The 22804-nt window shown below is 38.1% G+C and overlaps 1 protein-coding gene across 4 annotated transcripts in view; it reads right to left on the bottom strand.

Annotated features, from left to right (window-relative positions):
• Positions 1-22804, bottom strand: part of ATP2C1 (ATPase secretory pathway Ca2+ transporting 1) — a 96640-nt gene that overhangs the window by 7286 nt on the left and 66550 nt on the right. For all 4 annotated transcript variants that reach the window (XM_069859999.1, XM_069859996.1, XM_069859998.1 and 1 more), the window contains exons 6-21: positions 22025-22086; positions 21541-21649; positions 16064-16219; positions 15357-15425; positions 13639-13714; positions 13322-13388; positions 12070-12194; positions 10762-10859; positions 9168-9263; positions 8969-9058; positions 7797-7901; positions 5951-6107; positions 4463-4633; positions 2805-2902; positions 1216-1266; positions 226-392 (exon numbers count right to left, since the gene is read on the bottom strand). In XM_069859999.1, coding sequence (XP_069716100.1) covers positions 226-392; positions 1216-1266; positions 2805-2902; positions 4463-4633; positions 5951-6107; positions 7797-7901; positions 8969-9058; positions 9168-9263; positions 10762-10859; positions 12070-12194; positions 13322-13388; positions 13639-13714; positions 15357-15425; positions 16064-16219; positions 21541-21649; positions 22025-22086 — 1697 coding nt within the window. The remainder of the gene's footprint in view (positions 1-225; positions 393-1215; positions 1267-2804; positions 2903-4462; positions 4634-5950; positions 6108-7796; positions 7902-8968; positions 9059-9167; positions 9264-10761; positions 10860-12069; positions 12195-13321; positions 13389-13638; positions 13715-15356; positions 15426-16063; positions 16220-21540; positions 21650-22024; positions 22087-22804) is intronic.

The raw sequence follows: 22804 nt of genomic DNA, 5'->3' as shown, positions 1-22804 counted from the left end.
TTAACATACATAAAAAGACAGAAATGCTTAGCTGCCACTTGTACTTTCCAGCTCTTCTTCTAAAAATATAATATAGGCAATCACCATAAAGACAGTTCTGACTTAGCTGAGAACTCATTAACAGCTGCTACACTTACAGGTTCAAGTTAATTCCTTTTGTTTTTAACACAGGCAACATTTTGTTAGATCTATATAACACAAGGTATGTACATAAACGACACCTACATTATTGTCTGAAAATCATCATCCACGAGGATCATATCTGCTGCCTCTTTACAAACATCTGTTCCAGTTTGTCCCATTGCTACACCAATATCTGCAGCCTTCAGAGCAACAGCATCATTCACTCCATCTCCTGTCATAGCTACTACTGCACCATTATTTTGCAGGGACTAAAGAAAGGGAAGAGATCTTAAATCAGGGATTGAAATAATCCATCCTATAAAATTATTCTAGATACAGGTCTGGCGTCATAACTTTACCTCCCCCTCAGTTTCTTCCAATTCCACTGTAAAATCCTAAAAACCCCACAGCTATCGGTATTTTAATGATTTTTTTAAACAAGATTTTAGGTTAAACGTCAGTTCATATGTTCAGACAACCTAAATTTTAAAGCTAAGGGATATAAAACCTGCCTTTAAAAGAACATAAAAAAACTCTAAAGAAAATATTGTATTTACATTTTTAACATTATCACCTTCTTATAGGTCTCTGTATATTCCAACTGTCTCAATATTTGATGTCCTTCTCCCTGTTGTTGCTTTTCCAATTACTCCAATTGTTACACACATTATGCCCCTCTCTGTTACCTTCTTTTGTTAACTTTTGAACAGAAGGATTACCTCAGACATAGCCTGAAATTCACGCCGTTTTACCCTGTTCTGAGAAGTATCAGAAATACGGTTCTTTGGAGTTTCTAGTTAATTCAACTGCAATGTGATATCAGAACCTCAACCAACCCTCAGCTCCCTACATAGCAGGAAGCATAATGTTGCCTACCAGCAGCTGCCTACCCCTTGAAGGCATTACATGTTTTTCTAGGTGATATTTTCCAATACACTTCACTTTCAAATCAAATAGATTTCTGGTTTCATCTTGACACACTGTAGCACATTATAATTTAAGCAAAGGCACCACACAGTTGGCACCTTCCCAAATAAATTCATCACATAATCACAGCAACAGTCCAGCATTTGAGCCTCTAGTAAGACATACCTTTATAATTTTCAATTTATGTCGGGGACTGGCTCTGTAAAATACTGCAACCTGTTAAAAGCACAATGAAAAAATAGTAATGAATTGTGAAATTTAAAGAATTACACTGAATTCTATAAAACTAGAGGATAAAAAAACATTATCAAAGGCCAACTGTGCTCTTGTTAACTCTTAAGTTGAAGCAACAGTGAGTTGTATTTCTAATAGAGTGAAATCTGAGTTATAATGGCTTGCTGCTGGTCTTCCCAACTAAATCCATGCAGGCAATTGCCAGGCTGACTATATGAATAACGTCTTTTACCCTGTCAGCACTAGCGGCAAGCTACACAGGACACGTCAATTTTACTAGCTTGTGTGGCATATTAATAACAGCTAGAAGTTTTAAAGCCAATTAATAAAGATTTCAGCTTAGAAAGAACTGCTCTTTTTCAGCATATTTTTGTCTCTGGTTTTCTCTGTAAAATGAAGATCGAATGTGTGGAATTTAGTTTCCCAGAAACTCCATACCATTAGCATTCACATATATTTTTCCATTTTAAGACACTGGATAAGAAGTTAGACTTCTCAACAGCCACTTGAGACTGCACAGAGATATCACTCTTAACGGTTGATTTTAATTAATTCCTAATAAGAAAATTAATTGGGTCACAGATCGAATATGCATGAAGTAATTTTGTGGCTATTTCAGCTATTTAAGGTGGACAGCTCTTAAGAACTATTACCAAATAACCAAAAAATTACTATTTGCCACACAATTCTTTTTTTTAATTCTAGGTTTGTTTTTGTGAGTCACCAAGGAAAGACATACAGCTATTATGCACATTTCTCGACTGTAAATATTGGTTTTTGGCTTGCTTGTATCGGACTAAAGCATGCAGTGGGCTAGCTTTGCAGTCTTTTGCAAAGAGAACATTTTGATGCCTAACTTTTGCAACACAGCCAAGCTGGAAACTCAATTGCATTTCATTATGCCTTCACATTTACAACTTTAACTTTGGCTAATACATTTGATAACTGAAAAGTCTTAAGCAGTAACTTAATAGTAGACCCTTTCAAAATTCTCAACCAGTGACCTCAGATAACTAAAAATCCTTAAAGATACAAACAGCTCCACTTATGAATTAAAAAAGGATGGACTGTCTGAACGTGCAAACTGTGAGGTTATATACATGAGCTAGCTGCTCAAAGAAATAAAACAGCTTAACAATACAAAAAGGTGATGATGCTCACAAGGTGAGAGGTAGCAAAACGGAAGTTCCAGTATAGGCATTGAAAGGTAAAAAAAACCTGACTCTTTAAGAGACAAAAGTAACGAACTCACTAAAAAGACAGCTGCGTGAGTTGAAAGAAATAAGTTTTGATACAGACTATGCCAAGCTGCAAGATACTTGTTTGATCTCAAACAGCTTCCATGTTTCTGTAGTAAAAGCCTCTAGCAATTTACTGTACCATCTACTTCTATTAGAACCATGTTATTTCCATCTCAGAAGTTATATTTTAATTTTCCACAGGAAAATATAAAAGCATTTCTCAATATAAAACATACATACCCTTTACAACATTTCAGTAAGTAGTATACCAAAACAAACCTTTGGTGTTATTTGAGAAAGCTGCTGAATATCCAAATCATCTATTTCTTCTCCAGAAATTGCCTGCGAATTTTTGGAATACAATCCTAGTCGACTAGCTGGAAATAAATATTGAAAAAAGGTATTACAATATTTTATCCTTTTAAAACATTAAGTAACCAATTTTTATGTTTTTAAACCCACTTTCTGTACCGTTTCATACCTGAAATGCCTGAAGCAGAACATCTTAACACCTTATAGATTCAGTATACCGGAGGAAACTATCTGAACTCTTGAGCAACAAACACATGCTGCAAAGCCTGTTCTAATCAGATATTTATTTCCTTAGACTTTTTAGGTCTACAAGAGCTCAGTCCTCTCTAAGGAATTCCCGTTTCAAAAATAATAAGACAGAAAATGAAATATAATGTGGGGGAGACCAGGGAAAAAGCCCTTAGAGAAAGCATCACAAGCTGGGCGACGTACATTTTATGTGCACATTAAACATTTTGTTCACCACCCTGTATGTAAAGAATTAATATTCTTGTTAAAGTACTTGTACTTTAATGTATTATATTGTAAAAAGAAGTTAAGTAATTTGTTTAAGTAATTATTAACAGAACTTTAACTTCAGACTTAGTTATATGGACAAAAATCATAGAATCGTAGAATGGTTGGGGTTGGAAGGGACCTTAAAGACCCACCCAGTTCCAACCCCCCTGCCACAGGCAGGGACACCCTCTTGATGTTGCTCAAAGCCTCATCCAGCCAGGCTTTGAACACTTCAAGGGATGGGGCACCCATGACTTCTCTGGACAATCTGTTCCAGTACCTCACTACCCTCACAGTAAAAAATTTCTTCCTAGTATCTGATCTAAACCTCCCCTCCTTCAGTTTAAAACTACCACATCCTACCCTTGCACTCCCTGATGAAGAGCTTCTGCCCAGCTTTCCTGTAGGCCCTCCTTTAAGTATTGGAAGGTCTCTATAAGGTCTCCCTGAAGCCTTCTCTTCTCTAGGCTGAACAATGCCAACTCTCTCAGCCTGTCGTCATCGTGGAGGTGCATCAGCCCCTTGATCATCTTTGCGGCCTCCTCTGGATTCGCTCCAACAGATCTACATCTTTCCTGTACTGAGGACACCAGAACTGAACGCAGGACTCCAGGTGAGGTCACATGAGAGCAGAGGGGCAGAATTACCTCCCTCAACCTGCTGGTGACACTTCTTTTCATGCAGCCCAGAATGTAATTGACAATATTGAAGTGCCATATCCATCCTAAATACTCATTATCATTGGCTATTTTACTTTCTCCCTGCTGCCATCAGACAGGCATCCAAAACTGAAGGTAGGAAGGGTGGTGTTGGAGGTGTAAGAATAAAAAAAAAAATCAGGAATATGTTATAACAAAATACAGTAAGTAAACATATAGTCTCAAACAGCAAGTGTCATGCATCAACAAAATCAGAAAAAACTATAGTTTGAGCTGAAAACATGGTATTACTTCAGGCTAGAGTGCTAGGGTTTTGGGGTTTTTTTTCCTCCCAATTCCACTGTGCCATGTGTTATCCCAATATACAGAACTCACAAATGTTAAAGGCAATACCCAGACTTCACAACAATTAGCCAGGCACTGCCAAAACTGAAAAGTGAAAAATGAAAGGATGTGGACTATTTATACCAATGGCAACTGCAGTCTCCTGTGAATCTCCAGTAATCATTTTTATTGCAACTCCTGACGTGATAAGTGTAGTAACAGCTTCTTTTACACCAGTCCGTGGAGGATCGATTATTCCCACGAGCCCCAAAAATGTCAGTTGTCCTAACTCAGGACCAGAAGCTAAGGCAAGAACTTTTAGGAGACAAAGAAAAAAAAAACCAGTAAGTTAAGATTTGAAATTAATACTTACATCAGCTTTTAAAATAAAGTTTTAAACTAGTAGACCTGTATAAAGCAAAGGGAAGGAATTGGCATTTGTTCTTTTTCAAATCTTGGTAGCAATGTCTGTTATCTTCAGTATTCAGAATAGCCTACTTATGTATATTCCTTTCTTCTAAAGAGTATTTTTTTTTAACAAATATACATATTCCAGATTTTAAAGATAACTTTCCAATTTGTTCTCAAATTAAAGCATTTATACTTTCACTGTGTGGAAAGAGAACAGCACCAACTATCTTTGTGATTCCTCTGTACATGCACGTTTTTTACTCAAGAAAGGAAGACTCAGTTAACGTATTTTTATTTTCTGCTTTGCATTTTGGCTGTTTTTTTCTAGCGAGGCAGATTTAATTTAGTACACACTGAATATTTTCTGGAAATCTTTTACAGTAGGAATCTTGACTCGAGCATATTGAAATAACATTAAGAGTTGTAAGAGAAAAGCAAATGCATTTTTTTCAAAACATTACCCTGGATTTTTTTGTCAGACAGTGGTCTGAAGCAGGCACAAAGAATGACTGTCTGAACAAAACAGCACAAAGAGATACCAGTCCTAGCATACTCTCCCAGTTTCTAATAATTTGCATCCTAGGAATTTTCCTGAGCCACACAGTACCCCTAACTTCACATTAAAAAGCTGTAAATGGACTTAACAACATGGAGGCCAAAGAAAGCCAGCCATGTAAAATGCTTGCCTATCGATCATCTTGTGAAAAACACTTTCAGTTATACTAAAAATCTGCACAGCTTGTTAATATAAAAGGTAATTCTAATGGCATCTTCTGACCCGCAATCAGTCATGCTACCCTAACCAACAAACATGCCAAGAGCCAAAGCAATAGAAAAATATACACATTCACATTTAAAAAAACTCCAAACACCTGTAATAAGACATGGAAGCTATTATGTAGCAACACACTGTTCAGTTATGGTCATGCACAAGAGATGACAGGAACCAGCAGTGCCTTTTCTCATCCTGTGCAATTTAATCATGTTATTATACAGGTCTTTGGCAACATCACCCGCTTTTCCTCCACTCCCTCATTTTAAAGAAAAAAATAAACAATCTAGTGACACTCAATGAACAAAAAAAAGTTCCTAGTGCTTTTGCTTGTTCCTGGTTTTATATGTTTGCAGGTTTTCTGTTTTTTGGGTTTTTTTTTAAACAATCAAGAAGTACCGCCCTTTTTTTTTAAGGAATGGTTATTTTGAGACCTGAAACAGTCTTACCCCTAAGTCCTGCAGAGCCCATAGACGTCTTCTCTTGCTGGTATTGCTCTCTCTGTTGCTGCGCAAGAGGTAGGGTCTGCCCCTTAAAGTTATAGGACGTACAGTATCTAATGACTTGTTCATAAGCACCTTTCATAAAGCAAACTTCAGGTTTGTCCTAAAAGGAAAAGAATTGTTTTGTGTACAAGTGTGTATGTTATATATAAACACACACACAAGTATATACACACACACACACGTTAAGAACAGCGTATCTGAACTTACCTAAATAGTCCTCAGAACATAATAGAAATTTAAGTTATGCTTCTAAAACTAAAAATCCGTTCTTTTGAGTACCTCTATATTGTGTATGTTAGAGAGGGGCCATGTCAAAACAGCCAAGCTAATAATAAATATCTCATTTCAGTAGACATCATAAACATTAGAAGCTGCAGGTCACAGTTTATAGACTAGATAGGCCCACGTGAAGGACACAAATGAAACATACACAGAACATTAGACCTGAAAGACCTTTATCTTATCATCTGACCAGCTGCACAGGTCATTAAACATCACCTGCACCCTTGTACCATGCCTAACTAATATTTTTCAGACAGGCATCTAACCTGGATGCTATCAAGGGACTGACAATCCTCCCCCCTACCTTGAACACTTAACTCCAATGCTAAATCAACACATCCCTTCCCTCCCCCCCTTTTCCATTAAGAATTGCTGCCTCAGCTCAATTTCTAATCACCGATTCTCATCTTCTCTTCCCTGTTGAACTGAAAAGCTCTTTTTTAATGTACCTATTTTCTCCATATGAAGGTATTTATGTACAGCAATCAAGTTACTTCAGTCTTTCCAATCGGCTTAACTGAAAGAGCTCCAACTTTCTGTACCCACTGCATTTTCTTAGCCTTCAAATAATTTAAGCTCCTTTTATAACTGCTTCAAATTTTTCAACAATCTTGTAAAAATGCCAATACCAAAATACAGACACAGTAAATCCTTACAGGGACAAAAATCATATAGCAATTCCTGCTCACCATTCTTTATACAGACAAGGATAAAACCCCTATATTATACATATAAATAAAAGGAGGAGTCAAATGCTTTGTTTTCAAAACAAAGATTTTGCTGTGGTACTTGAATACTGTCAGCGAGCCTTTTTTTTTGGTCAGAAGTACCAGAAAATTTTCCATAAATCCAAGATAAGGTCTGTTGTTGCACGTATTATCTAGAAAGCTCCAGTTAGCAGACTGGCAGTGACTACGTCACGATTTCTAACAAAAACATTCAAATTGGTCTAAATGAAATATGAATGTAAATATGTATGTGAAAGCACCAGAAGATGTAAAAAAAGGTGAAAGAATGGTTTGTATTGATAATCCAGGATGCTGTTGACATCAATAAAATCTGGCAACACTGGGCAATATGCTGTCTGCATGAAAACCAGGAAAACTGTGCTTTCAAGCAGAAGACATTTTAACTATTGAATATTAATGCATATTCTTGCTCTTAAATCATTACATAACCGTATAACCCTGAAACAGCAGAAGATTGGCAGAATTGCTTTAGATGTTTGAGCAGGGAGGAAAAGGAAGAAAAAACAGCCAGGTATACATTCAAAGTCTCAGATATCAAAATACATAAAAGCCACATGGAAAGAATTTTTTGTGATTCTTAATCTTATCTCCACTTCAGAGTCTGAAACTAAAACTGTTCCTATTATCAAACCATACTTCCAGGACTATGCACTGCTACCAGCCTGCCGTAACTTCTAAAGTGAACGATGAGGATATTAAACAAAGCAGATAACCATTTTACAGAGCCAGTGCACCAGGAAACAGTGATTGAAGTTTACCTGCTGCGTTCTGTGAACACATTTAACAGCCATCCATTTTTGTTCTGAGCTAAAAGGATATTCAGCCTTCCTTATGTAGTCTTCCTGGACTCCATCCAAACCCATCTGTATAAAAGAGAAGTAACACCATAATGTCAGGACCTTTTCTTTTCAAACAGCTATGCAATTTGTTGACTTGTCAGCAAAGTCTGGAGAAGTCCAGTCACTGATTTTAAGTTTGAATGATCCAACCTGAAATTACCTCTCTTTTTTTTTGATCTTTTTTTTTAACACTTAATCTGAAACTAACCATGAAGATTCTAGACAAAATAGGTTTCATTCCGAATGATCTTCTCCGCCATCCCTGATGCAATTCACAGCATTCCATACTCTACACTTAACCAAGTCCAAAAGAAACTGTCAATTAAAGAAGATGCAAAAGCAGCAGCCTGCCATTAGCCATTCTCAGTACTTACAGAGCTTCACAACTGCTTAACTACCTCCCCTTCCAGCCACAGATGCGAAAGCCTCCTGTTCATCTCAGTTTCTATGGGCTCTTAACAAAATAACATCACTCTGGTCTTTTCCAGTCAAAGACTGGGGCTTAGAATATGTCTCAAGAAGTCACACGCATCTCAAGCCTCAGTTACACAGGGAGAGAAAGACTGTAATGCATTCATCTTTCAATGTTTTGGGGTTTATTCACCGTCACAGGAAAAAAAAAAAAATCAAGTGCTAAGATGCCTCACCACATTTCTCAGTAGCTGTAATCAGGGTGTCACAGCATTATAAAATAACCCCAAAACACTTAACCAGTGTTCACAATTCAGACTATCTGTGCCTCACACTTATAGGGCACTATAAATGCTGCAGTCATCAATATCAGTTATCAACATCTTAAGGCTTCTGTTGAGAGAACTGGGAGACAGTACGATCAATATTCAACAGGTAAGCTAGCTTGTGACAGGTAAAATGTCGGTACTAACAGCAAAAAGATGAAAATAAAGATTTTGCTTCTAACATTCTCTTGCAGAATGCCCAAAGTTTTCCAACAGAAACACCGCAGATAAGCAGCTGCAATACAAATCTAGGAGACCCAAAGGGGAAGAGAATGGGGGGGGGAAACAAACTCATGTTATTTCTACACACTTCCCACCTGCCATTAATCCAAACAGCATCATAAATGTACGCACCTTCATAGCAAGCGCGATTAAAGCCCCTTCTGTTGGCTTGCCCATTAATGTGTTGTTCCTAATCAAAGCATCATTGCACACACAACCAGCCTAAAAATAAGCAAGGAAAGAGAAGAGAATAAAACACAAAGTAAATGCCACACAAAGCTCCTGTGCTACGCCATCAGTTAAAACTTGCCTCTCGGTGCCAAGATCTTACCTCAACAATTTTGCTAATGGATGGGTTGTTATAACCATGAATAACTTCACCATCGAGCATCACTTCTCCAAACCTGTTATAACCTACTCCAGTAACCTGCAAGACAACAGCCAAAGTTAGTATTGAATGTGATATTCACCAGGTTTAATCTTAGCTTTTTACTATATAATATTGGCAATTAAAAAAACAAGGCGATTCATGACTGATTTTACTCAGTGGGAATGGATTCTCCTACGCAGCTTCTAATGTAGCAGGTACAGGAACAAAAACTCTGAGGGCAAGAGAGTGCAATGAAATACGTTAGACACTAATTTTATTAAAAAGTAGCAGTTTTATTCCTTAGCATAAATAAATGCAGTATATGTTGTTTCCTTACAGTATTAGGCATGTTTTATTTTTTCCTTCTTTCTTTTGCTATTTTTTTCCCCTTATTCATCCTTATATTGGTTAATAATGCATACCCTCTGCTAGGGAAAGGAAGTACAGAGCCATACTTTCATCCAGAAGGAAAAAAGCCCTCATCGTTGAATAGCCTCTCAAGCTGACGCCTCAGAGAGGTGTTTAAAAACAGTAAAACTGTATTTTTAGAGCATAAAAACCAGGCATCCCCCTAAGATCCAAAAAAGTCTTCAAAGCTAACAGCATTCACAGCTATTAATAGTTCACAGCCATTTCACATTCTTTTTCAATTAGGAAAAGGAGCTGATTTGACCCACATGTAAACAAACGGTGCTAATAGTTAAGAAAAAAACAATTACAGTATTCCTACAGAATTCTCAGAACAGAAAAATAAATAGCATGATATATAAGCAAACACAGGTAAGAATAACAGGAAAGAATATGAAAAGATACCAGTATTTATGCTTACAAAAGTCAATGACAAAACTTTCTGTTAACCATAGCATGGAAAAAAAAACCCTGATCAACAAGAGTTTGAGAATATAAGAACTCATTTAAAACACTCCCAAGAAACCACATCTAGTTCCACACCTTGCTGCTTATCAATTCCTGTTGCTTTTGTTTCTACTTTGTGCATTTACTTCAGTCTTCGCAGCAACTCCCCAACCTCAATAACCACTGTTTCACGTCCTGCTCCTACTTCCATTTGTTATGAAAAAGCAAGAATGGCAGTACATACTCAATATGAAGGATTCAGGCAATAAATTGTTCTAGAAGCTGGATATCCCTATTTTAAATATTTACAACATGCAGATTCTATTTTTATGCACCTTCAACAGTAAAAAATAGCCTCAACTTTCTGCACTGAAAAAACCCACAATCTCTCAACTTGTCTTTGTACTGTATCTCAGTATCTATCTTTTACTGTGAACTACAGCTATCAAGAGATTTATAAACATACCATATTATACAAAAAAAAATCTTCAGGAACCAGAGAAGTCTTGGATAACATAGTTCAAAAGATTTAATACTAAATGAACTGAAGAAGAGAGTTAGCTGGAAGTTGAGGAACAGGAGTCTGGTGTAACAAATCTATGCTTTAGCTGATGCTTTACCTGCAGTATAATCAAGCAGGTTTCAGCTGACACACACAACAAAGTGAAAAAGGATAAAGTCTAACAGTCTTACTACATACCTCAGCATGCTGCCCATCTGATGTAAAAACATGAGTAACAGTCATTTCGTTCTTTGTCAGAGTTCCAGTTTTATCTGAACAAATTACATTGCAACAACCTGAAATAACGAATTGACATTTATAAGATAATTCTTGTTTAGGACTATGTAACTAAGTAAGTATTCAAGACAAGCAAATTTCTAGAAATATTGCAGCTGTCTTTGAAAAACATCAAAATGAGTTGTAACAAAGACAGTCAATTTTCAACTATTAATGAGCAGCTGTACAAGGTTCTTCACAAGTGTGTCCATTTAATAAAAAAAAAAAACAACTAAGTAGAATTCCAAATTCACAATTTATCTGAAATGCTTCCATTCATTGCCTTTCCTTCATTTTATTCCACTGTATCTCAAGCTACATTACTGAAATCTCAATTGCAGCTCCTGGTGAAGAGGAAAGCTAAGAGCCTGCTTTACAGCAGTCATTCTTCTTCATCAAAGAGAACACCTATTTAATGCTAGCCACAACACTTTTGTCACACAAGTATAACTTACTACTAAATCTGAAAATTTTAATAAGATGGAAAAGATTACAGAAATGTGAAGTTTGTATATGCCTTTTTAACTCAGGAAAAGAGTATTTTGAATGAGCGTTGCAGTATCTTGACATTCTTGGACAGGATGTCAGGAATTGAAAAAGTAACATAAAACCTTGCAACACTAATGAAACTCTGCTAGCGGTGCTGGAAAATTATTTCCAGTCTTCAAATGCAAAAATAAATTCAAATGCAGCAGAGTTATTGAACAACATTTCTATTTCTTTTCCATGTTCTGTGCTTTAAATGTTTCATGGCTGAAACTACACATAGAATGCTTTTAAGCTTTAATGTTTTAAAGTGATTTTAAGTTTTAATATGAGCACTATGTTCAAATTTGGATTTGTTTCCAACTGTCAATATAATTCCTAAATTTACACCAAAAATTTGCTTTAAAAATATTTTACAAGTCTTACTTAACAAGTTCATCTTAAAGCAAACAAGTATAAAGAGTATTCCATACAACCAATCACCCACGTAGTTTGAAGTATTGCTATTAAGTGGCAGACCACTTAGCTCAGTTAAATTAAAAAAAATTAGTTAAGAGGGCCTGTGAAAACATACAGCTGAATTCTAACTGTGCAAAATGCATTCTATTTAGAAATGCTTTAAAAACACCACACTGCTAGCAAAATAAGAACACCTGGGGTTTTTTAACCATTAGTCCTCAATATTTGTATTTATTTCCTAACACCTGTACCAAGATACTATCTCTAAGTATATCTAAGTCATACCTAAAGTTTCAACAATAGGAAGCTTTTTTACAATGGCCCGTTTCTTCACCATTCTCATCACTCCAAGAGCCAGTGTCACTGTTACCACAATTGGGAGCCCTTCAGGGATTGCAGCTACAGCCAAACTGTAATGAAAATAAATATACAAATCTTGTTAATACACGAATAATATACATTTACAGATCAGAACATTGTTTCTGTAGCTGTGTCTTCCCCGAGGTCAAAAGTGAAAGGAAGCAGCCTGCCATACAAGTCTAGTTATACACCATTCATTATAAGATAGACACTGAAGACAGAAACAAGATGCAATAACTTAAGACATTTCTACTCATTACTTATGCAAAAGTATGAAGAAATGTTGGGGGGGGAGGAAGAAATCAACTGTACATTTGTTTTGCCTCCACAAAGCACTAATTAAGAATGTGCAAAATAGCCCGGATTGTGAAGAGTAAGGGTAGTCAAAACTAAACAGGACTGGGAAATGCCAGCACTTCAAGGAGCCCCCGATCCACAGCTGTTACTTCCAGATCATGATGTGGCAGCAAGCTAAGTGCTGGAATGGCACAGAAGGTCATTTAAAAAAAAAACCCCAAACAACAAATAAACAAAGAAAAAAACCCCAATAACAGTGTAAACAAGATCCCAATAACTCATTACACACACAGTGCTCAAAGATGCGGGTCCTGCGGCTTTTTTTTCCCCTTTCCTCTCCCAAAAAAGGAAATCTCCAGAGTCAGAACGTGTCATTTAAAGAAACACTTCTGCCTTATACACTGCACACGTAATTAGCAACTGAGGAACTTTTCTAAGAATACAGAGTTAAGTCTAAAATCAGTGCTATTCTTAGCAGGCAATAGCCTGGGATTAAGTTTCCATAATATGCAAGAAAATGAGGTAATGAACTACATGACACAAGGCTTGTACTAGCTTAGTTTCACCTGATGCCATTTATAAAATTACATTTTCTTTATTTACTCAATGACAGAAATTCAAAATGCATATCTCTATCTTCCGTTTGCAGTTGTTCCACAAGACACCCCATCCAAATGCAGTTTAAGAGACTGACAAGAACATATCATTACAAACCAGTATGGATTTTCTTTTTTACACCACAAAGTCTACTTTCATTTTGAACTACTTATGTGAACTTAAAAGCAGTGTCTGTGTGCAAGCATATTATAATGTACAGCACCATCTTTCAGACACTTGCTGTAATTCATGGTCTATGCTATTTAAAAACAAAAAATCTTACCTCACACCAATTGTGAACATATCAAGTATGTGCTTTCCTTGCAACCAGCCAACCAGCATAATAACTCCTACGAAGAAAAGAGTCTTCAGGATAAATATAAAAACAACATGTACTGTAGCTTCATGGGGAAAAGAAAAAGGAATCAAACAGTCAAAACCAAGGTTATCATTGCACTACCTATAAGAATCTATTATTTCTTTCACTGTGAAAGCATGATTCCATTAATATGGAAAGGTAAAGATAGAGCCAGACAAGTTGCCCAATCACACCAGCAGCAAGGTATTCACTCATATGCATCTTGAAGCAATACCTCTTACCTATTATACAAAAGGAATACAAGGAAAGCTGTTTTCCCAAGAGATCCATGCTCTTCTGAAGAGGTGTCTTTGGAGCCTTGGGGAATAATAAACATGCAGCAGTTAACAAGTACAGGTTAAAAAGCATTAGCTGCATCCCATATTACTTCAGACACTCAAATTTCAGCAAACACGATGCAGTTATACTCTATGGTTCCATATGTTTACTTTGTGAAAACAGAGTGCTCTGTTCCATTCTTGTGTAGAATTCAAGAAGATTCAAGAACACTTCAATGAAATGAAAAATTTATAGAAGTATTCTTTGGGAGCTTTGTGGTTTCTACAGCAAATCTAATATAAAAGGTCATATCAAAGATCTTACAAAGAAGTTAAATAAATCATGCTGACTAAAAGCCACTGCACTTCTTCCAAGACTAAAAATTCTTGGTAAGAAGAATTAAACTGACTTTTCAAGACAGAGGCTTTTTAGAACCCTGTAAGGTCATTTATATCTCAAAAGGAACTCATTAATCAACTGCAGAAAATTCAATTTAGCCAAATAGAAAACTATGGAAATACTTAGACAGTCTTGTGCCAAAAATAAAAGGTCCAGAAAGGAGGAAAAGACACAAAGCAAAACTGAACCAAACCAGGAAAAGTGGATTTTTACATTGGATGCCAGCAAGTTTGGGTTTTTAATAATATGACCGTCTACAGTATAGAAAGCATGGCAAAAAAAAGGAAGATGGGGTCATTGTAAAATAATTGTATAAAAAGTGTATAAACTCCATATGAGAAAGCTGCTATCAAGTTTGATTCACTCTTACCTTCAAAATTTACTTTTAAAATGAGATTACTGTACTACAAACATAAAAAGTAACCCAACAATACTCTGATTTTTCAGAAAGTTGTTGGTGTAGAATGCTTATATAGGGGTTTTTGGCAGAGTTTTTTTCATTAATTACAACACTTGTAACAATACAAACTAACTCTATTGAACAGGTATTTTCCTCACGTGTATTAAAGCAGATTCCATTTTGATGACTGGACAGCCCTATTGCCTTGAAAGGTGTAGTAAGGCACTACAGCTAACAACATGAGGTCAGTGATGCACTCCTGGATGACACATTTAATGCCTTTAGTTGCTCTGTTTTGGCAGACTTCAGAAATGCACATATCTGGAAAAAAAGTGCTGTCTATATCATGCCTGATCACGTCCTAAGAGCTGGAGACAGACTGTCTCCTTATGACCCCCAACACTGGTCAGGCAGCCAGAGAAGAATTTTGGTATGTAAGAGTCAAAGGGAGCTTCTTACAAAAGGTTAAGGTGGAGATCATGAAACAGCAGCGGACAGATGCATAACTTCAAAGAACGTTACTGATGAAGGGAAAACACAGTGCTGTGCATGCAGCACACAAATGTGTTGTACAAATTTCCTTTGCACAAATGTTCCACTTGAAAAAATTACACTTCCACAAATTGCAATGAGATCTGGTCCACTGAACAGGTTCAGAATACTATATTCGCAGCTAATACTTTTAGGTCAGTTATGGATAATTTGTTGCACTGAATTCAATTACTACTTCCACGTTCAAGAGCTAAGATTTGTTTCACTAGAGGAAAGAAAAATATTAAAAGCAATGTGATTAAGTTTAACTAAGTGTCTATGCAATAAACTTCCTGAATGAAATACACTTTTACAAAACATACATCTTTGCTTATAAATATTCACTCTTACCTCTTCTGCTTGCATCATTTTGAAAACCTCTCCAAATTCAGAGTTTTCTCCTGTTCCAATAACAATCCCCTAAAAAAACCCCAACAAAATAAAGCCAGTTCAAAGTCAAAGATCTATTTCACTGTTAATGGTTGCTCTTGACAGCTTTGACTCAAATAGCGGGCAAATGCCATTTAGTCTGCTACAATTTTGTTAGCTTTGCTTGTAAAATTAATTCTAGGTACAAGTAAGAAATCTTTTTGCTAAAAAACATTTTGCCTCTGTGAAAAAAACCTGCTGCTCTGTGCACAGCTGAAGTATTTAGTAACTACCAGTAGAAAACTCAGTAGGGCAACACCTATCTAACGCTAGCCAAAACTGTATTTTCAGTTACAGATTTTTCAAACACATGAACACAGAAGTGAAATACCACGTCCTAGATAGGAAAGTTACTGCCCCCTATAAATTTGAGCTCTCCTGGCCCTATATTAGTTTTTAAAGCGGTGTCTGAAAAAGCACCAATGAGAAAAACTCTGCAGGGTACCACAGTAAAGTCTTTCATATTTCCAGGAAAAAGTTCTATTTCTATTCCATTTCTATTGTTTCAGACAACTCAACATATATGTAGTCACCGAAATACATTTCTCAATTGATAGGTGAACTTTTAAGAGCTGCCATCAAATAGTTGCAACACAGAAAATATTCTTCCCTATCAAGAATGATTTTACCTTTGCTTTTCCACATCTGACCAATGTTCCCATGAAAGCAATATTGCTTCTTGATGTAAGGTCTCCATTGGTTGCTGCTGGTTGAGGAGCTGTAGATTTAGAGCAAGGAGCTGTCTCACCCGTGAGACTGGATTCATCAATAGAAAGGTCCAAAGCCTTTGAAAGCAAAATACATGGACAAGGTAAAAAACATGAGCTGGAAGTTTTAATAGAAGTCTCCCAATTTCGACCACTAAAAATACATCTAATTTATTCATACGGTAAGAAGCCATGTCAACATCAACCATATTTTAAGGATCAACAAAGCAACAGGCACTCCTACAGAATATTGCAGCCAACAAGCTCTCACTTTGAAGAGCTGTTTACTCGTAATTTTATGTTCATGATTGGTTTTCTGCAAAACAGTCAATAGGTTGCAACTGTGATGCTTTCTGTCACCAAGCAGAATAATTAACTGAGAATGCAAGTGCATGTACATACTATCCTCTCAACACTTCTTCCGTCCACTTCCTCCTATCATGGTCCATGCAGAACTCGCTAACAAAAAGCATATTTCATAGAATCATAGAATAACCAGGTTGGAAGAGACCCACCGGATCATCGAGTCCAACCATTCCTATCAAACACTAAACCATGCCCCTTAGCACCTCGTCCACTCGTGCCTTAAACACCTCCAGGGAAGGTGAATCAACCACCTCCCTGGGCAGCCTGTTCCAGTGCCCAATGACCCTTTCTGTGAAAAATTTTTTCCTAATGTCCAGCCTAAACCTCCCCTGGCAGAGCTTACGGCCATTCCCTCTTGTCCTGTCCCCTGTCACTTGGGAGAAGAGGCCAGCACCCTCCTCTCCACAACCTCCTTTCAGGTAGCTGTAGAGAGCAATGAGGTCTCCCCTCAGCCTCCTCTTCTCCAGGCTAAACAACCCCAGCTCTCTCAGTCACTCCTCGTAAGACCTGCTCTCCAGCCCCCTCACCAGCTTTGTTGCTCTTCTCTGGACTCACTCCAGAGCCTCAACATCCTTCTTGTGGTGAGGGGCCCAGAACTGAACACAGTATCCGAGGAGCGATCTCACCAGTGCCGAGTCCAGAGGGAGAATAACCTCCCTGGACCTGCTGGTCACACCGTTTCTGATCCAAGCCAAGATGCCATTGGCCTTCTTGGCCACCTGGGCACACTGCTGGCTCATGTTCAGTCGACTGTCAACCAACACCCCCAGGTCCCTCTCCTCCAGGCAGCTTTCTAGCCAGACTTCTCCTAGTCTGTAGCACTGCATAGGGTTGTTGTGCCCCAAGTGCAGGACCTGGCATTTGGCCTTGTTAAACCTCATGCCGTTGGACTCAGCTCAGCGGTCCAGCCTGTTCAGATCCCTTTGCAGAGCCTCCCTACCCTCCAGCAGATCGACACTTCCACCCAGCTTAGTGTCGTCCGCAAACTTGCTAAGGGTGCACTCATTGCCTTCATCCAGGTCATTGATAAAGACATTGAACAGGGCTGGACCCAGCACTGAGCCCTGAACCCCACTTGTCACTGGCCTCCAGCTGGATTTTGCACCATTTACCACCACTCTCTGGGCCTGCCAGCCAACCAGTTTTCCACCCAGGAGAGTGTGCGCCTCTCCAAGCCAGAGGCTGACAGTTTCTCAAGCAGAATGCTGTGAGAAACTGTGTCAAAGGCTTTACTGAAGTCCAGGAAGACCACATCCACAGCCTTCCCCTCATCCAGCAGCCGGTCACTTTGTCATAGAAGGCGATCAGGTTAGTTTGGCAAGACCTGCCTTTTGTGAACCCGTGTTGACTGGGCCTGATCACCCGGTTTCTCTTGCATGTGCTTCATGATAGCACTCAAGATCACCTGCTCCATGACTTTCCCTGGCACTGAGGTCAGACTGATAGGCCTGTAGTTCCCTGGGTCCTCCCTGCGACCCTTCTTGTAGATGGGCACAACATCAGCCAGCCTCCAGTCCAGTGGGACTTCCCCAGTCTTCCAGGACTGTTGGAAGATTATGGAAAGGGGTTTGGCCAGCACATCCGCCAGCTCCTTCAATACCCTAGGGTGAATCCCGTCCGGCCCCATAGACTTGTGACTGTCTAGTTGGGCTAGCAAGGCTCTGACCACCTCCTCTTGGATCACGGGAGCCTCATTTTGCTCCTCTAGCTCCTGGGTTTGTACACAGACGGAACAACTTTCTTTACAATTAAAGACTGAGGCAAAGAAGGCATTAAGCACCTCAGCCTTTTCCTCATCCCCTGTCACTGTTGTTCCTTCTGCATCCAATAGGGACTGTATGGTCTCCCTAGTCCTCCTTTTATTATTTATATATTTGTAGAAAGATTTTTTGTTATCTTTCACAGACTTGGCCAATCTGATTTCTAGCTGAGCCTTAGCCCTTCTGATTTTTTCCCTACACAATCTCACTTCCCTCCTGTAGTCCACCCAAGAGGCCTGTCCCCTCTTCCAGAGCCCATAAACATTTCTCTTCCTCTTGATATCCCTCAAGATCTCTCTATTCAACCAAGCTGGCTATCTCCCCTGCCGGCTTTTTTTCTGGAACACGGGGATGGCTTTCTCCTGAGCTGCTAGGATTTCCTTTTTGAAGAGCTCCCAGCCCTCGTGGGCTCCCTTGCCCTTGAGTACTGTCTCCCATGAGACTTCGCCAACCAGCCTTCTGAAGACTTCAAAGTCTGCCCTCTGGAAATTTAATGCTACCGCCCTACTAACAACCCTCTTCACTTGTCCTAGAACAGAAAACCCTATCATCTCATGGTCACTTAGTCCTAGGCGTCCTCCTACTGCCACATCCGCCACAAGGCCCTCTCTGTTTCATAGTGGTATTTCTGTTTACAAAGTCTCTATAGGGAAAGTGTTATGCAGGAAACAGTTAAGTAGACTAGGGGAACAGAAACTGTCTTTTTTCTGTTTAGGTTTTACTTTTGTGGTTTTTTGGTAGCATGTGGGGACAGGCTGGGAAGGAAAAGGTGAAAATTAATTACTCCATATTCATCAACTGACAGGTGAAGAAAATAAAATTTGTGTTCTATAATCCAAATCAAAAAATAACTTATCAAAATATAAATAGAAGAGAAATGCCTTTTCTCAACTGACATCAATTCTTACATTTTATCCTACTGACTTGAATGAGTCTTGAACAGAGTCAACACCTGAATCACAAGAGACTGTTGACAAAATGCAAGTAAAATAATTTTGCCTTATTAGAAAGCATAAAGCTACTACGGGTGACCATACCACTTAATTTCAAGATAACCTTCTCAAGAAAAACAGTGTTAAAGGATGCATAATAAAACTCAACTATCCAAACTCCTTGAAAGGATATCACTTCCATTGAATAAACAAGAATCAGTTACATTGCAGTCAGTACCACCACCCTATAGCTGATTGCTCTGAAGTTTGAGCTGGCTGTTGGGGGGGGCGGCTTTATTTTGTTTTTTTAAGCGGCATAACACTGATGCACTCCAGTTCCAGATGGACAGCAAAATGAACACAGGCTACTTGATCAAAACTAATGTAGTCAACACTAAAAGAGGATAGTACCTTTACTAAAGTGCCTTCTGATCAGTCAAATCCCTCTAATTCCTGCTATTCCCTTAGAGAGATGGGTAAGATAACCAGTGTAGTACCCATTTTTCAAAGATGGATGCTGTACCAATAAAGGAAAAGGGACACTTGTCAAAAACTGCAATGAATCTCTTGATTAAAGCCCGAAAGTTCCGTAATAATTTTGTATTTGTGATATATTCATCAGACTCCAAGATGAAACAGGATAAAGATGCCACTTTGCTACTGTTCAGATTTAGCCATGAGCTCTGAGACATTTCTCATGACTACCAAAAGGAACTGCACTCAAAGCCTATACTGTTATAGGCATGTTAGTTTGTAATGTAATACTCGGGCTTCTGAAAAGACTGCCATCAAACTTGATGGATCACTCAACATACAGAAAACTTAGGCCACAAAAGGCCTTCAAGTATGTTCTGGAAAACAAGATTGCCCTCACAAGATTAGGTCAGTGAAGAAACTTCTTCTCATATACATGAAAGGCTTCAGAAAATAAAAAGTTCCCAGTTACCATTTCTACAATTTTCTAGGATGGCACCAACCAGAATATCATAGAATCATAGAATCACCACGTTGGAAGAGACCCACCAGATCATCGAGTCCAACCATTCCTATCAATCACTAAACCATGCCCCTCAGCACCTCATCCACTCATCTCTTAAATACCTGCAGGGAAGGTGACTCAACCACCTCCCTCGGCAGCCTGTGCCAGTGCCCAATGACTCTTTATGTGAAAAACTTCTTCCTGATGTCTAGCCTGAACCTCCCCTGGCAGAGCTTGAGGCCATTCCCTCTGGTCCTGTCCCCTGTCACTCGGGAGAAGAGGCCAGCACCCTCCTCTCTACAACCTCCTTTCAGGTAGTCGTAGAGAGCAATGAGGTCTCCCCTCAGCCTTCTCTTCTCTAGGCTAAACAACCCCAGTTCCCTCAGCCGCTCCTCATAAGACTTGTTCTCCAGGCCTTTCTTTAGTGAAGGGCCCAAGCATGCTGCTACCAAACCATGCTATGAGTTTATGAGGAAGAAACTAGATGCTGCTACAACAGCAGTTTCTGAGGGAAGGAGAAATTGTTCGCAGTGATAAAACAAACCCGCTCAAGGACTAACTGCACTACAGGGGCTAACAACAGACGACCCAGACAAATTTCTCAAGAGGACCACAGATTGTCTCAGCAACTACCTTGATTAGGCTTTGTCCATAAAATGAGCAATGATTAATCCAGCTCGTCACAACCAGAAATTTCTTTAACGTGACAGATATCCCAGATATTGGGCAACCTGAGGATGCCCAATTTGATAGAAAGGTAACATGACACTATTCAGCTAAAACCATCAAAAGCAAGATAAATATATATACACTCCATTTTTAGATAACCTGCAAGTAGTGTTATAGTGTTGTTACTTCAACTCCATGACTGGCAGTAGTGCTGTATCTATGAATCAAATATCTAGTAAATTGGAAGATAAAACACCACACAACGACAAAAAAAAGTCACACAGACAAGATTGAACTGACACAACTTCATGATTTTTTTTAATATTCCATTATTAGAGAACACTAAAATTATACTCTAAAGATTCATGCAAATAAAGACTCAAAGTCACCTGCATCACCTGCCAAAACACTTTATAATTCAGACTGAAAGCAATTACTTTATAACTTGTTTATCACTGACAAAAAGTACTTAACTAAAATTTTCAAGACTGCATTACTACATAAAGTTGGAAAACTCTTTCCTTTCATATCCTATAATCAGAAATTATGTATGTTGATAAGCACAATTATATTTGGGAGCTATATTATTTCAAAATTTCTGTCTAGATAGGGTGAATTCCAAACAGTAACACTTATTGCACTTCATCCCAGAAAGGAAAGTTACTGAGTTGTAAAGCAATACTAGGTATATACCTCAAATAATCGTAGATCAGCCGGGACTCTGTCTCCAACTGACAGGCAGACTGTATCACCTGGTACTAAATCTCTTGCAAGCGTATGTTCCACCCTACCTTCTCGTACACTGTAGGTGAAAACATGAAGAGTGTAAGAACATCTTTTCTGGCATTTGGTCAAATAAAAGCATTCACTGCGCTGACCTGCATTGCAGTGTTTAGCGTTACTGATTTCAGCGAAACACTGCTTCCACTTTGTTGCCTGTTTCTTAGAAGCTACGTATCAAGACTATCATTTGAAGTGATGAGAGGGGCAACAACGTGGAGTAATCTTTTAGGCCCATACAATAGCCTTTAAAATGAGCAAAAGCAAAGCATGTTCTGTGAAAGCATAACAGCTTGGTATAAAAACTGTAAATTCAAACAGCCCTTTTTCTTTTACTCATTTCAGATTGAATTTAAGATGACTTAATTTAGAACCAAAAAGAGACACAATTCCATACCAGTGGCATTCTGGAGGCACAAGTTTACTAAGCTCTTCAAGAGATTTTTCTGATCTGTACTCCTGTGGAGACATTTAAAAAAAAAAAATAGATAATTTTTTTTAAAACAGGCAAAAAATTAAAAAACAGTAAGATATATCTACATGTACTGAAATTAATCTTATTAGTTAAGTTGTACTAAAGTAATATTCCAAACAATCAAATAAAATATGATGTCCTTCAACAGTTCTGTATTACATACTTTCAAAATCAAATATGGTCCAAACACTTAAAAACATACAGATATAAGTATTTGCCTACATGCAGAGGTCCTTTGTGTTTCCCTTCAACATCTTAAGGGATCTGGCAATAGTTACAGAAATTATTCTAAACTCAGGGATGTGACACATGATTAAGTTCTACAGTTTAACAAGTTAGAACCAAAAATACTGTGTTTATGCTTTTAGCCCGAGGAGATCTGAAGTATCATAACTCATCTCCAACTCAATAAACAGATTATAGATTTAAAGCAAACAAAGAGCACTAAAACAAAGCAATTCTGGCTTAGGCACACACTGCGTAAGGTTGGGTTGTTACAAAATGAAACTTATTTTTTATGACTTAGGAAGTTACTCAATGATAACTATTATTTTTTGCAAAATTTCTGTACAAAATTAAAGCCAGAGCTAAACTTTCAAAATCTATTAAGTTAAATAATTAGAAGTACTTCAACACTGTATATTATGAATGCTTCTTTACAAGTACACTTTCACAGCTGAGTGTAATGCCCATATAGATGCA

This window comes from Phaenicophaeus curvirostris, chromosome 6 (genome assembly GCF_032191515.1).
Source record: "Phaenicophaeus curvirostris isolate KB17595 chromosome 6, BPBGC_Pcur_1.0, whole genome shotgun sequence".
Lineage (NCBI taxonomy): Eukaryota > Metazoa > Chordata > Aves > Cuculiformes > Cuculidae > Phaenicophaeus > Phaenicophaeus curvirostris.
This window is presented reverse-complemented; position numbering and strand designations above follow the sequence as displayed.